Source organism: Xyrauchen texanus, chromosome 21 (genome assembly GCF_025860055.1).
Source record: "Xyrauchen texanus isolate HMW12.3.18 chromosome 21, RBS_HiC_50CHRs, whole genome shotgun sequence".
NCBI classification, from domain to species: domain Eukaryota; kingdom Metazoa; phylum Chordata; class Actinopteri; order Cypriniformes; family Catostomidae; genus Xyrauchen; species Xyrauchen texanus.
Window position 1 is genome coordinate 32,000,399 of NC_068296.1, and position 14,439 is coordinate 32,014,837.

General features: G+C 43.9%; 1 protein-coding gene across 5 annotated transcripts in view; it reads right to left on the reverse strand.

Moving 5' to 3' along the window:
- fam118b (family with sequence similarity 118 member B) overlaps nucleotides 1-11,071 on the reverse strand; it is a 43,636-nt gene extending 32,565 nt beyond the window's left edge. For all 5 annotated transcript variants that reach the window (XM_052152570.1, XM_052152572.1, XM_052152575.1 and 2 more), the window contains exons 1-3: nucleotides 10,701-11,071; nucleotides 9,669-9,758; nucleotides 6,746-6,998 (exon numbers count right to left, since the gene is read on the reverse strand). In XM_052152570.1, the coding sequence (XP_052008530.1) occupies nucleotides 6,746-6,998; nucleotides 9,669-9,751 (336 nt within the window). In that variant the 5' untranslated portion in view covers nucleotides 9,752-9,758; nucleotides 10,701-11,071. The remainder of the gene's footprint in view (nucleotides 1-6,745; nucleotides 6,999-9,668; nucleotides 9,759-10,700) is intronic.
- Nucleotides 11,072-14,439: the final 3,368 nt, after the last annotated feature.

The window sequence follows — 14,439 nt, forward strand, 5'->3', positions numbered from 1 at the left end:
ATATACTGTGTTAATCATGTTCGTTAATGTAAAGTAGGGCTGAAACGATTAGACGACGTTATCGATAGAAATTTGTCAACAAAAAGTTTCATTGTCCAATAGTCATTTTATCTAATTTAATGCAACATGAGATCACTTTAAACTAATGATGAGAACAGCATTGCAGCTCGCTCCTGACTGAGGAGAGGAAGAATTACACAACTCACAGTCCAGATGCAAGGTGTTTAGCAGCCGGTAAGAAGTTATCCCATGCGAGTTTGCCTAGGCAAGCTGTTACAAACCACCAGAATTAACTTACAAACACTTTCTTTTTGGCCAGATTTTGTTCTAAATGATGTCACACCCATCTCTTCTTCGATTTCGTACAACATATGAGGCCTGAAGTCGAAATGGAAGACACTCAATTTCCATACCACAAGAAATTACCCTTGAGCAATGACACCCCATTACTAGTCCTCTGCCTAGTTTACACTCTCTTCCCTCAAAATGTGGACATTTAGACTTTAGGAGCAGGACAGGTAAATGGGCTGATAATAAAGTAAGTGGTATGACACAATTTTTATTAAAACAATTATTAAATAATGTACATCAAATAACTATGTGGTAATGCCTATTAATTCAATGAATGACATGCTTTGCATGCTCATTTTTTTATTTGGAACTGGACTCCAAAACGCTGGTCTACGTGCATCTGTGAATACACACCAGTCAAATGTTTTAGTGAGGTGTCAAGCTGTGACATTTCTCTGCAACTGTAAACAATGTTAACTCTATTGTGCCTTACAAGACACCTTAATAACTAGTTCTTGTTATTGTTGGTTTGGACACATCCAGCTCTATATTTTCACGTTACTCCATGTTCCATCAATCTAACATGTATATCATATAAAAGAGGTAACTGATATGTCCACTGATAGTCACGCAAATATATCAACCATTGTATAAACTGCATCTCAAAATCTCTGTATAGTGACACATTGTATTTGTCAATTGATAAAGATTTATCTATATGGTCATAGCACTGAGCCCTACAGTCAACACTTGAAAACGTCTCGGTTACCTACGTAACCTCGGTTCTGTCTAGATGAGGGAACGAGTATTGCGTAAGCTAGCTTACGCTATGGGGAAAGATTCATCTTTTCTGAGATATTGAAGCCAAAAAATTATCCTTAATTTTGTATCATTTGTCAACGCAGTGCAGCAACTGCAGACCTTGAGCGGGCTAGCTAGCGAGCTCATTGGTTGCTCTGCGGCAACTGCTGCAGCCTATAGACGAACTTGCGTGAACTCGCGCCCAATGAGAGGTGCCAGCGCTCACTGTCCCAAAGCCCGCCAGAATGGCGTGGCTAGGGTGCATATAAGCGCAGTTCAGTAGGCTGGAACCCTGGTTTTCATTGAATGAAGCGAAAATCGCTCGTGGCGCTGAAGCACGGCCAGCTACGCAATACTCGTTCCTTCATCTAGAGAGAACCAAGGTTACGTAGGTAACCGAGACGTTCTCTTACGAGAGGTTCTCTCGTATTGCGTAAGCTAGCTTACGCTACGGGAACCCATTGTCAGCGCCGTCGCGCCAAGCATCCACTGCATGAGCCCCAGGGGGTGGGGGACCGGGGAGCCCTTGTGAGTGGGGAAATAATATTTGGCCGGCAAGAGTGCGGGTCAGTGTGTGTGTGATACATTAGCACATAGTGGGAAGGGAAAAACAGAGCGGCGGTGCCGGTCTGTGTGAAATGTGTCCCATTAGTGCAGCTCACCAGGGGAGCTATAGCGTATTAAACCGCTAGTAGTTTTGCCTGCAGAGCGGGCACTTCCAGATTGTAAAATCTGACAAAGGTGGAGGGGGAAGCCCAGCCTGCTGCCACACATATGTCCTGAATGGAAATCCCGCTGGACCATGCCCACGAGGAGGCCATGCCTCTGGTGGAGTGAGCCCTAATGCCTAACGGGCATGGCAGGTCTTTCGACGCGTACGCGGCAGCAATAGCGTCCACTATCCATCTAGACAGTGTCTGTTTCTAGGTGGCGAGACCCTTGGTGCGCCCTCCGAACGAAACGAAAAGCTGCTCAGCGCGTCTGAAAGAGGTGGAGCGTGCAGTATACAATCTCAGTGCTCTGACTGGGCAAAGGAGATTTGTGTCGCGTTCACTATCGGATGCTGGCAGAGCCGATAGGGAAATAATCTGTGCTCTGAAAGGAGTACCGATCACCTTGGGGACATAGCCGTGTCTAGGCTTTAAAATGACCTTGGAGTCACTTGGTCCAAACTCCATACATGCAGTGCTGACAGACAGCGCGTGAAGGTCTCCCACACGTTTAACTGATGACAGGGCAGTCAGAAAAACGGTTTTGAGTGAAAGGTATTTCAAATCCACGGATTCAAGCGGTTCGAAAGGGGACTTTCATAGCTCGAGAACTACAGAAAGATCCCAGATAGGAACCGATGGGGAGCGCGGGGTTCATCCTTCTAGCTCCCCTGAGGAAGCGGATGACCAGCTCGTTTTTCCCGTGACTGGCCGTGCAGGGGTTCGGCGACGCCGCGACGGCCGCCACGTACACTTTGAATGTGGATGGGGATCTGCCCTTATCCAACAGCTCTTGTAAAAACACGAGCAGTGGCGACACCCCACATGTCCGTGGGTCCAGGTCTCTGTCGGTGCACCATTTTGAAAACACCGACCATTTGGACGCATAGAGTCTTCTCGTGGAAGGGGCTCTAGCGTGTATGATAGTGTTCATTACTCCTTCTGGCAAAGCGACGGGTAGTCGTTGATCACCCAGCGTGCAGCGCCCAGCACTCTGGGTGGGGATGCCAGATCGTGCCGCGAGCTTGAGAGAGGAGATCTGCTCTCACTGGGATGGGCCACGGGCTGTCAGTGACAGCTGCGTAAGCTCGGGAACCATGTCTGATTCTCCCAGCGGGGCTATGAGGAGCACCGAGTGACGCGTTTCCTGATCCTCTGCATTACCTGTGGCAATAGCGAGACGGGAGGGAAGGCGTAAAGCGGGCGGTTGGGCCAGTCCTGGGCCAGCGTCCTCGCTTCGAGAAAAATACTGGGCAGTGAGAGTTCTCTTCTGACGCGAAGAGGTCTATCTCTGCTCTGCCGAATATTTGCCATAATTTCTGGACTGTTTGAGCGTGCAGGGACCATTCCCTGGGGAACATTGTCTCTGGACAGTCTGTCTGGGCCGTCGTTCAGGTGGCCTGGCACGTCGCGTCGCCCTCAGCGGCGCAGGTGGCCCTGGGACCAACTTAGTATGCGTTTTGTCAGATGGAAGAGGTTCCTGGATCTGACACCGCCCTGGCGGTTTAGATAGGATACCACAGATCTGTTGTCCGAACGGACCAGGGCGTGGTGACCCTGAATGACCGGGAGGAAGCGCCGCGGCGTACTCGACCGCTATCATTTCCAGACAATTTATGTGAAGGAGCTTTTCCTGAACTGACCATAGGCCGAAAACGGCGAGCCCTCGCGAGACCGCGCCCCAACCCGTGTTGGACGCGTCTGTCGAGATGACTTTTCGGCGAGATACAGCTCCTATCGTCACTCCCCGCTGATACCATTCGGCCACCGTCCAAGGCTGCAGAGCTGATATACAGGTCTGAGTCACTCTGATCGGCTGGCGGCCTGTGGCCCACGCCCGGCGAGGCGCGGGTGTTTAGCCAATGCTGAAGCGAGCGATGCACAGTAAACCCAGCTGAAGTACTGCTGCGGCTGAGGCCATGTAACCTAACACTCTCTGAAATTTTTTCAGAGGCGTGAGGCTGTTCATCTGAAAAGACGCGGCTAGTTGCGCTGCCGTAGATAAGCGAGCGTCATTGCCACAGAGTCTAGTTCTATTCCAAGGAAGGAAATTGCCTGACTGGGCTGTAGTGAGCTCTTGGTCCAATTGACTGCAAGACCCAGACTGTTCAGATGACTGAGGAGAACTGTCCTGTGAGACAGAAGCTCCGTATGTGACTGTGCCAAAATCAGCCAATCGTCCAAATAGTTCAGAATTCGCAAGCCCTGACTCCGCAGGGGTGCGAGCGCCACATCCATGCACTTCGTGAAAGTACGAGGTGCTAAGGACAGGCCGAACGGAAGGACGGTGTATTGATAAACCTGACCGTCGAGCGAATCTCAAGAATGGCCTGTGACGGGGATTTATCTGAATCTGAAAATAGGCATCTTTCAGATCGAGAGAAATAAACCAGTCCCCTGGTGCACATGCGCGAGGAGTTTCCTGATTGTAAGCATTTTGAACGGTCTTTTTGCAAGCACCTTGTTCAAAACCCTGAGATCTAATATTGGTCTGAGGCCGCCGTCTTTCTTGGGGACAAGAAAATTACGGCTGTAAAACCCCGACTCAGCTCAGTGAAGGCGGCACTCTCTCTATGGCCCTTTTGCACAGAAGGTTTGCTATTTCTGAACGAAGCATGCAGGCTGCTTCCGTGTTCACAGTAGTTTCGAGCACGCCCTGAAGCGGGAGGGCGGCGATCGAACTGTAGCAAATAGCCCTGTTTATTGTGCTTAACACCCATTTGCATATCCCTGGGATAGCTTCCCACGCTTTGAAGCGTAACGCTAGAGGGTGAATGGCCGAGTCGCCCTGACTGGCGTACACAGCGGGCTGAACAGAATGTGTGAGCACGCTTATTGTGCTTATGCATGACTGCTCGCAGACAGCAGGGACATGCTGTTCTGTGAGTGACTTCCCGATTGAGATGAATGGGGAATAAGTCACATCTGTTAAGTGATGCGCGAGCATAGTCACGGGCACGGGACTTACACATAGAGAGGTGTTTGCTGGCCGTGTGACAGAGCGGGCAGAGAGGGGACGCGCGCACGGGCTCGTGGGTGTAGGGGTGAACACTGGATTGTGGGCACATTTTCTACACATAAGACATGTTTGCTCTTTACAAGATCTTTTTGTGTCGCCGTGAAAACGGTGTTTGAGTGCAGGCAAGCGGGTAGTAACACCGGCTTGTTGGCTGCTGAATTCACCACTGTAGTAGCCTGAGAGAGGGGGACTGACAGGGGGCGAAGCTTTGACGGTGGTCCGGCCGCGGTGGGACTGAGCTGTCATTTTTTCAACAAAGCTAGGAGGACTTCGGTTGTTCAGGTTTCAGCGCAATCTTAGGCCGAGGCCCGCGGGGGGGGCAGCGGTCTGCGTCGGCTGTCTGAGCGCGATCTGGGGCGGCCGCCCTGTCGACGCTGGGAAGTCTGGCTTTGTTGAGCTGGGCGCTGTGAAGAGGCTCGTGCAGGAGGCTGGTTACGTGGGCGGCCTGCAGAGGAGCTAGCGCGGCGAGGCAGGAAGAGATTCATGGCTTGGGTGGCTTTCTGGACTTCCGAAAAACGGTCAACAATGCCACTTACCGCGGAACCGAAGAGACCGGACGGAGAGAGCGGCGCATTGCGAGCCCGAGGCGGTCGACGGCCTGTGTGAGGAGGCGTATCAGTTCCCCTTTGACTCCGGCGCGGGTCCTGCTGGATTCCTGGGCCGATGAGGAGGCTTGTGACCACTCCTCGCTGTCCGAAGCCATGATGGAACAGCAGCCCTTGTCCTCCGCCTCGCTCTCCGAGGTGGCAGCAGTGCGGCCGCCCGGCGGCAACTGCACATCCCGGGGGGGCGGGGAGGGTGAACGCGATGCTCGAGGGAGAGGCTCCGGCGAGACAGTCGCTTCTAAACCCGGTTCCGGCAGCCTTTGGGAGCGGCGCTTCTTCCGGCGCGGCGAAACAGAAGGCGCGCGGCGGCTTCGGTCCTGAGCGCTCGAGTCGAGCCTGCAGGGTTGACATCGGAAGCTCCTCACAGAGGTCGCATCCGCCGTCAGCGAAGGTGAGCTCTGCATGCCCCAGTCCCAGGCAGAGAGCGCAGATGATGTGGCGGTCTCCGGCGCTGAGAGGGGTGCGGCATGAACCGCAGGTGCGAGGCATCTTTAAAAAGACGCTCGTGCTCTTTTGTGAAGTTCACTGAGGAACTAGTTTGCTTTAAAAGGATACGTCGCCGGATGGCGTAGCTCGCAGGATGGCTGAAGGTGGCGGCGGCGGCTTCTTCGAGCGCTGTCCAAGCTTGCTTGATGCCCCTTGAACGGCGACGCGGCTTCTTGCAGTTTCAGAGATGCGAAGAGCTTCGCTGAAGAGATGAAAATCAGGGTTCCAGCCTCACGAACTGCGCTTATATGCACCCTAGCCACGCCCATTCTGGCGGGCTTTGGGACAGTGAGCGCTGGCGCCTCTCATTGGGCGCGAGTTCACGCAAGTTCGTCTATAGGCTGCAGCAGTTGCCGCAGAGCAACCAATGAGCTCGCTAGCTAGCCCGCTCAAGGTCTGCAGTTGCTGCACTGCGTTGACAAATGATACAAAATTAAGGATAATTTTTTGGCTTCAATATCTCAGAAAAGATGAATCTTTCCCGTAGCGTAAGCTAGCTTACGCAACATGAGAGAACCTCTCGTAAGAGAACTTGAGTGCTTGAGATTGCAAACAGAAAAAAAAACTTCTTGACATAACCACTAAATAAATCCACTGAACAACAGACAGATGTGATGTAGCACAAACTCCCTGGAACAAACTAAAATGAAACTGAAGTGTAGACTTGACTTAGAAAGGCTCTTTTTGAGGCTTTTTATTTCACAACATATAAAAAGTAGTGTATGTGATTCCAGATATGGAAAGAAAAACGGCTACAATGTGCATTACATATGTTATCATCTATAAGCACAGAAAAACAAAGAACAAAGAAAAACAGATTGCTCAGCTCTTACCGGTGAAAGTTTCTGGATGAGGTCATGAGCGACATGCACCAGGTTCTTGTCTTCCTGCAGACTTTTCTGGAAGCGGCGGCTCTCTTCCTCCTCAAGCAAATCAAAGTCATTGGCAGCATCCAGCAGCGCTTGGATCAGACCTTTCCAGGAGCGTAAAGCAGGCACCTGAGGAGCTACGGCTGAGCTCACCCCCGTGCCAATCACCAGCACCAGCTCAGGGGCACGCTTGGTCTTCAGACTGGGCAACAACTTCCTGTTGGTCAAAGAAAACATGGATATATTGACTACTCTTTGAAAGTGTACGCAAAACCAAGATGTATGGCTTAAATTTGCTGTCTTTCATACAATCCTTTTGTAAAGCAAATCTCAGTGAGGCACTTACAATGGAAGTGAATGGGCCAAATTTTGGAGGGTTTAAAAGGCAGAAATTTGAAGCTAATAATTTTATAAAAGCACTTAAGTTAATTGTTCTGTTACAACTCATGTATTATTTGAGTTCAAGTCCTTGTTTTTATGGTTGTTTTAGGATTTTAGTGTTTACGGCATTACGTCATCATGGCAACAAAGTTGTAAAACTGAATATAACTACAAATAAAATTACACAGCCATTTTATCACACTAAAATCATGCTAATGCACATATTGTTTATGTCATGTCATGAAGCTATACTTTTGAAATGCTGAGTGTTTTAACACCCCATTCACTTCCATTGTAAGTGCCTCAGAACAGGTTAGGAAGCAGAGAGCTACCTGGTTTGAAGATACATTGAGAATACAGTGCTGTAAAGGTATTTGCCCCCATCCTGATTTCTTCAGTTTTTGTGTATTTTTCATCCTAAATTGTTTTAGAGCTTCAAACTAAATATAACATAAAACAAAGGCAACCAGAGTAAACAACATACAGTTTTCAAAAATGAATAATTTTTTATGTAAGCAAAAGGTAATCCAACACCTTTATCATCCATGTGAAAAACTAACTGCCCCCTTAAACTTAATAGCTTGTCATGCCACCTTTAGCAGCTCAACTGCAACCAAATGCTTCTGATAACTGGAGATAAAGTCTTTCACAACACTGTGGTCTGTACTTATATAGTGCTTTTTTAACCTTAGAGGTTTTCAAAACGCTTTACACTGTGAACTCATTCACACACACCAATGATGGCAGAGCAGCCATGCAAGGCGCTGGCCTGCCATTGGGAGCAACTTGGGATTCAGTGTCTTGCCCAAGGACACTTCGGCATGTGGAGACGTGTGGGCCGGGAATCGAACCTCCAACCCTGCGATTAGTGGTCAAACAGCTCTACCACCTGAGCAACAGCCGCCCTGTGGTGGTTCAGACACATTTGAGGGCTTTCAAGAATGAACTAACCATTTAAGGTCTTGCCACAGCATCTCAATCAGGTTCAAGTCAGGACTTTAACTAGGCCACTAGAAAACATTAATTTGGCTTCTTTTGAGCCATTCAGAGGTGGACTTACTCTTATGCTTTGGATTATTGTCTTGCTGCATAATCCAGTTGCCCTTGAGCTTCAACTCATTGAATGATGACCAGACGTTCTCATTAAGGATTTTCTCATAGAGAACAGAATTAATGTTTCCTTCAATTACTATAAGTCGCCCTCGCACTGAAGCAGCAAAGTATCCCCACACTATCACACTACCACCACCATGCTTGACCGTAGGTACGATGTACTTTTTGTGGAATTCTGTGTTTGAATTACGCCAGATGTAACGGGACCCCAATATTCCAAACAGTTCCACTTTTGACTCATCGGTCCACAGAACATTCTCCCAAAAGCTTTGAGGATCATCAAGGTGTGTTTTGGCAAAATTCAGACGGGCTTTAATGTTCTTCTGTGTTAGCATTGGTTTTCGCTTCACCACTCTTCCATGGATGCCATATTTGTCCAGTGTCTTTCTGATAGTTGAGTCATGAACAGTGACCTTTACTGGTGCGAGAGAGGCCTGCAGTTCCTTGGATGATGTCCTTGGCTTTTTTTTCTCCCCAATTTGGAATGCCTAATTGACATAATTGACATAATTCCTAAGTCCTCGTGGTGGCTTAGTGACTCGCCTCAATCCGGGTGGCGGAGGATGAATCTCAGATGCCTCCACTTCTGAAACCGTCATCTTATCATGTTGAGCGCATTACTGCGGACACCTAGCACATCTGGAGGCTTCACGTTATTCTCCGCAGCATCCACACACAACTCACCAGCGAGAACTACATTATAGTGACCACACGGAGGTTAACCCAATATGACTCTACCCACACTAGCACCCATGCCAACTGGTTGCTTAGGAGACCTGACTGGATTCACTGACTGGAGATTTGAATTTACAACTCCAGGTGTGGTAGTCAGCCTCTTTACTTGCTGAGCTCTCCAGGGCTCTTGTCCTTGGCTTTTTTGTGACTTCCTGGATGAATCGTTGCTGTGCTCTTGGAGAAATTTTGGAAGGTCGGCCACTTCTGGGATGGTTCACTACTGTGCCAAGTTTTCTCCATTTGGAGATAATGGCTCACAATGTGGTTCTTTGGAGTCCCAGAGCCATTGAAATTAGAGCCCTTCCTAGACTGGTGTATTTTAATCAACTTTTTCCTCATAATTTCTGGAATTTCTTTAAACCTTGGCATAGTGAAACCTTTTAGCCAACTTCAAAAAAAGTTGCTGAAAGTTGCTGCTGAAAAAGTTATATTTATATGTTGATTTGATTGAACAGGGCTAGCATTAACCCATTATGAATGCAGTTTCATATATTTGGGGATTTATTAACTTTATTAACAAATACTTTTTCACACTGGCCCAGTTGGTATTAGAATGCTTTTATGCTTCAACAAATACGATCCTCTAAATACTACATTTTGTGTTTACTCGGATTGCCTTCGTTTTATGTTAGATTTAAAACATCTGTTGTTTTCATACCTGGCCTTCATAGCCACTATGTCGCCATCCTCAGAATCTGGGGCAGGCCGCTTCTCTGTCTTTACTGTAACAACAGAGGCCATTCGACTCCTAAAAAACAAGGAGACAAAAAAAAAATCAAATTACAATCCCATAAGAAGAAATAACAAAAGAACATAATGCAGTAATATATTGACAATAATTGACACACCACAATTTTACATAGGAAACTGGTGTTACACAAATCCCCAACATATACCTGCTGAACCTAAGATTATTTGTCCTTTGCCATCTTGACATTGAAAGAGACTGATTCCTCCCTCCCTGGAGGTTCAGGCTTCAGAGTATTTACCCACTCAATCTGAGTAACAAACTGAAGATGCTGCAGTGCTTTGTTGTGTGCACTTCACTTTTTCCTTTCTGCAGCTAACATCTTTTAGTTAACATAGTACAGAGAACAGCTCTACTCTTAATCTTTTTCTGGTCATTTAGACCAAACACATGTCAAACAGATTCAAAACCACACAAAGAACCTAGAAAATCAATTATAATCGAAAACAACAACAACATGCTCAGCCCAGAAAATCAAAACAGCCTCAAAGCTAGCAAGCTAACCGGCTAGCTACATTTTGTTTTCCAAGCTTCATAATTTAATTATTAGAAACTAATAGAATATTTGCGAATCTTTAACACTAACATGATGAGTGGTAATAACATAACACCTGTGATATAATTGTTTTTGTTTGTTTTAGTATGTAAACGTGTCGAGTCACCTGTTGCTTTTGTTCCATATGTGACAAAGTACAGCAAAGCATGATGTATAATATTGAACCATTGTCTTTATAGATATTATTCTTATTATTATTGCACTTCACGACTTACAAAAAATACATCTTTTTACATCTATTTTATTTCAATTCAATTACACTTCATGCAATTTAACAAAGGCTAGATTTTCTTATTCTAGAAAAACATTTAAGCAGCAGCACTCAAATAAAAAGAAAACACAAACAAAAGCATATTACAACGTAAAAGTTTTTAAACGTGACTTACCCAGATACAAATGGAAAAGGATCCCAATATAGTCTTAAATTTACTCTGCTAACAAAAGCGTCACTAATGATGAAGAACGCTCTTAAATGGACAGATTGTCTTTTTATCTTACTAATTTGAAGTATGTAAATTTCTATGCGAGTTATCAATCCCACAGTAAGGCTTCGAGTCAAATCCGCTGAAGGCCTTTAATAGATCAGTCTTGAGTGTAGTACCTGGCCAAAGACTGACTTGCCTCTGCGGATCTTTGTGTACACAGCTTCACACGCCGCGTCCATGCATCATAGCGCGCCTGTGCGGGTCACTGCATGAAAAGGCAGATTTCTGACATGTTAAATTCCTGTCACATTTCACGATCAAGTATGCGGCGTCACAAAAACATCCGGACACTTGTGGTTCACTGATATTTTCAGGCTTACCTCCTTTTTTGTTGTGTGTACATAAAAAAAAAAATTATTTATGGAATTTTTAAACACTCGCTTGACCAAAACACATTAATCATGGTCACAATATACATAACATGTATTTAATATACTGCATATTAAAGTAACAATTACATAAATAACATATTAAGTGTGTGTGTGTGTGTGAGAGAGAGAGAGAGAGAGAGAAAGAGATGTTATTTTATTAAATATTATATGTTGTTAATATTATGTTTATTACCATTATTGGCACCTTATTTTATCTATTTAATATTATCATTGCTAGCACCTTTAATGTTAAATTTTGTATAATTTTTTATGAATTTATTTTTATTATTATTAAAAATATTAATATATTATTACTAATTCAAATGCATCAGTTTGGGCATCATACAGTATTGTAGGCATGTTAAAATAGCGCATCTTTGGACAACATATTTTTTAACATTCGAACAGACTAGTTTGAACATCATAGGTATGTTCAAATCAAGCATCTTTGATGTACATACATTGTTATTCTATGATAAAATTTTGCACACACACACACACACACATATATATATATACTAATGAAGTCAGAAGTTTACATACACTTAGGCTGAAGTCATTAAACCACTCGAAAGATTTTTTTGTTTTGGCAAGTTGTTTAGGACATTTACTTTAGGAGTAATTTTTCCAACAATTGTTTACAGACAGATTGTTTCACTTTTAATAGACTATATCACAATTCCAGTGGGTCAGAAGTTTACATACACAAAGTTAACTGTGCCTTTAAGCAGAAAATTATGTCAACCAATTAGCTTCTGATAGGAGGAGTACTGAATTGGAGGTGTACCTGTGGATGTGTTTAAAAGGCTTAACTTCAAACTCAGTGCCTCTTTGATGACATCATGAGAAAATCAAAAGAAATTAGAAAAAAAATGTTGGACCTCCACAAGGTCTGATTCATCCTTGGGAGCAATTTACAAATGCCAGAAGGTACCATGTTCATCTGTACAAACAATAGTACATGAGTATAAACACCATGGGACCACACAGCCATGTCATTGAGCATTCTGTCTCCTAGAGATGAATGAAGTTTGGTGCAAAAGTGCAAATAAATCCCAGAACAACAGCAAAGGACCTTGTGAAGATGCTGGAGAAAACAGGTAAACAAGTATCTATATCCACAGTAAAACAAGTCCTATATTGACATAACCTGACAGACTGCTCAGCAAGGAAGAAGCCACTGCTCCAAAACCACCATAAAAAGGCCAGACTACAGTTTACAAGTCCACATGGGGACTAAGATCTTACTTTTTGGAGATATTTCCTCTGGTCTTATGAAACAAATATTTAACTGTTTGTCTGTAATAACCATCCTTATGTTTGGAGGAAAAAGGGTGAGGTTTCGAAGCCAAAGAACATCATCCCAACCGTGAAGCATGGGGGTGGCAGTATCATGTTGTGGGTGCTTTGCTGTAGGAGGGACTGGTGCACTTCACAAAATAGATGGCATCATGAGGAAGGAAAATGACAATGGACAATGACCCCAAGCATACCACCAAAGTTGTGGCAAAATGGCTTAAGGACACCAAAGTCAAGCTATTGGAGTGCCGATCACAAAGCCCTGACCTCAATCAGATTTGTGGGCAGAACTGAAAAAGCATGTGCAAGAAAGGAGACCTACAAACCTGAACCACTTACACCAGTTCTGTCTGGAGGAATGGGCCAAAGTTCCAGCAACTTATTGTGAGAAGCTTGTGGACGGCTACCCAAAATGTTTGACCCAAGTTAAACAATATAAAGGCAATGCTACCAAATACTAGGCCTAACTAAGTGTATGAAAACAAAAAGTTTAAATAAATAATTCTCTCTGCTATTATTCTGACATGTCACATTCGTAAAATATTGATCCAAACATTCCTTGTCTTAGGTCAGTTTTCTAAGATTAAATGTCAAGTATTGTGAAAAACTGAGTTTCAACTGTATATATATATATATATATACACATACACACACACACACACACTGACGAGCCATAACATTATGCCCACTCACAGGTGAAGCGAATAATGTTGATCATCTCCTAACAAGGCCACATGTCAAGATCTGGGTAGATTAGATGGAAAGCGAACAATAATTTTTTCGTACTCAACAAGTTGAATGTAAGAGAAATGAGCAGGAGTAAAGACCTGAGTGACTTTGACACAGTCAGAGCATCTCTGTTAAATTATAAAAATATATATATATAAATATTTTAAATACCAAGAGTAACAGAGCTGACAGTAAAGATCAAATACAGTAGTTGACATGGATCATATAGTGATATAGCTGACACATTACTGACAATCCGACCATTCTTTATTTCATATCAAAGTATAAAATGTTGAAAAAATTGTGTCTAAAGCCACTGATTAAACACTTTAAACATGTACGACTTAAACATGTAATGTAACATTTTACCTTGATTCTTCAGGTGGCTGGACCAATTCAAGGCGGTCTGCTGGAGTAGTTATGTTTTCTATAATTTGCTTTGTCTTATTCTCTGTTGTGCTTTACTCCAGATAGTTTCTTTTGCATTGTTTCTCCGTCTCACTCAACTCTGAGATTGGCTTCACCTTTCCTTGCCTTATAAGCCTGTCCCATGCATCTTTTGCTTTTGTAAGTATTCTGCTCTTTTTGAGGGATCAGCATCTTGCCGAGTCCTGTCTCGCCACTGTTTCTCAGCTGCTGACATCTCTCTAAATCATGGGAAGTGTTAATGAAATAATTCATGTATAGTGTGAAAAACATGACAAGTGAACACATTTTGTAAAGGTTTTGTAAAATATATTGTAAAGGTTCGATAACACTAAATAAATAAATCTATTTTTAAATAATGACAGCATATACTAATCCATGACTAACCTAGCTGACACTACTGAGTAACATAGTTGACATTTTCATCTTTATTGGCTTGTAAATTCAGCATGGCTGACAATGTGGGATTATTTTATAAAAAAATCTAAAAATGAAACTTATTTTTATTAAAAAAATCACATATAATTCAAATAATATTGTTGACCATTAATACATTAACTCTTTTACTACATGCTATTATAGATAAAACTTGCCAGATTGTTTTCAAAATGTCTACCACTAATCATGTGATGCAAGGGTGTTCACTTAGTAACTTAGTTGACAAATTGTTATTGCTTATAAATATAAAATACTGCCATTATAAATAAATTGAAACAATCCAACTGATTGAAAAAGAGAACATTACAACATTTTGAACACCATAATAATTTCCAGCTAATAAAACATTGGGTCCAGAAAGTGTTGTGTGATACTTA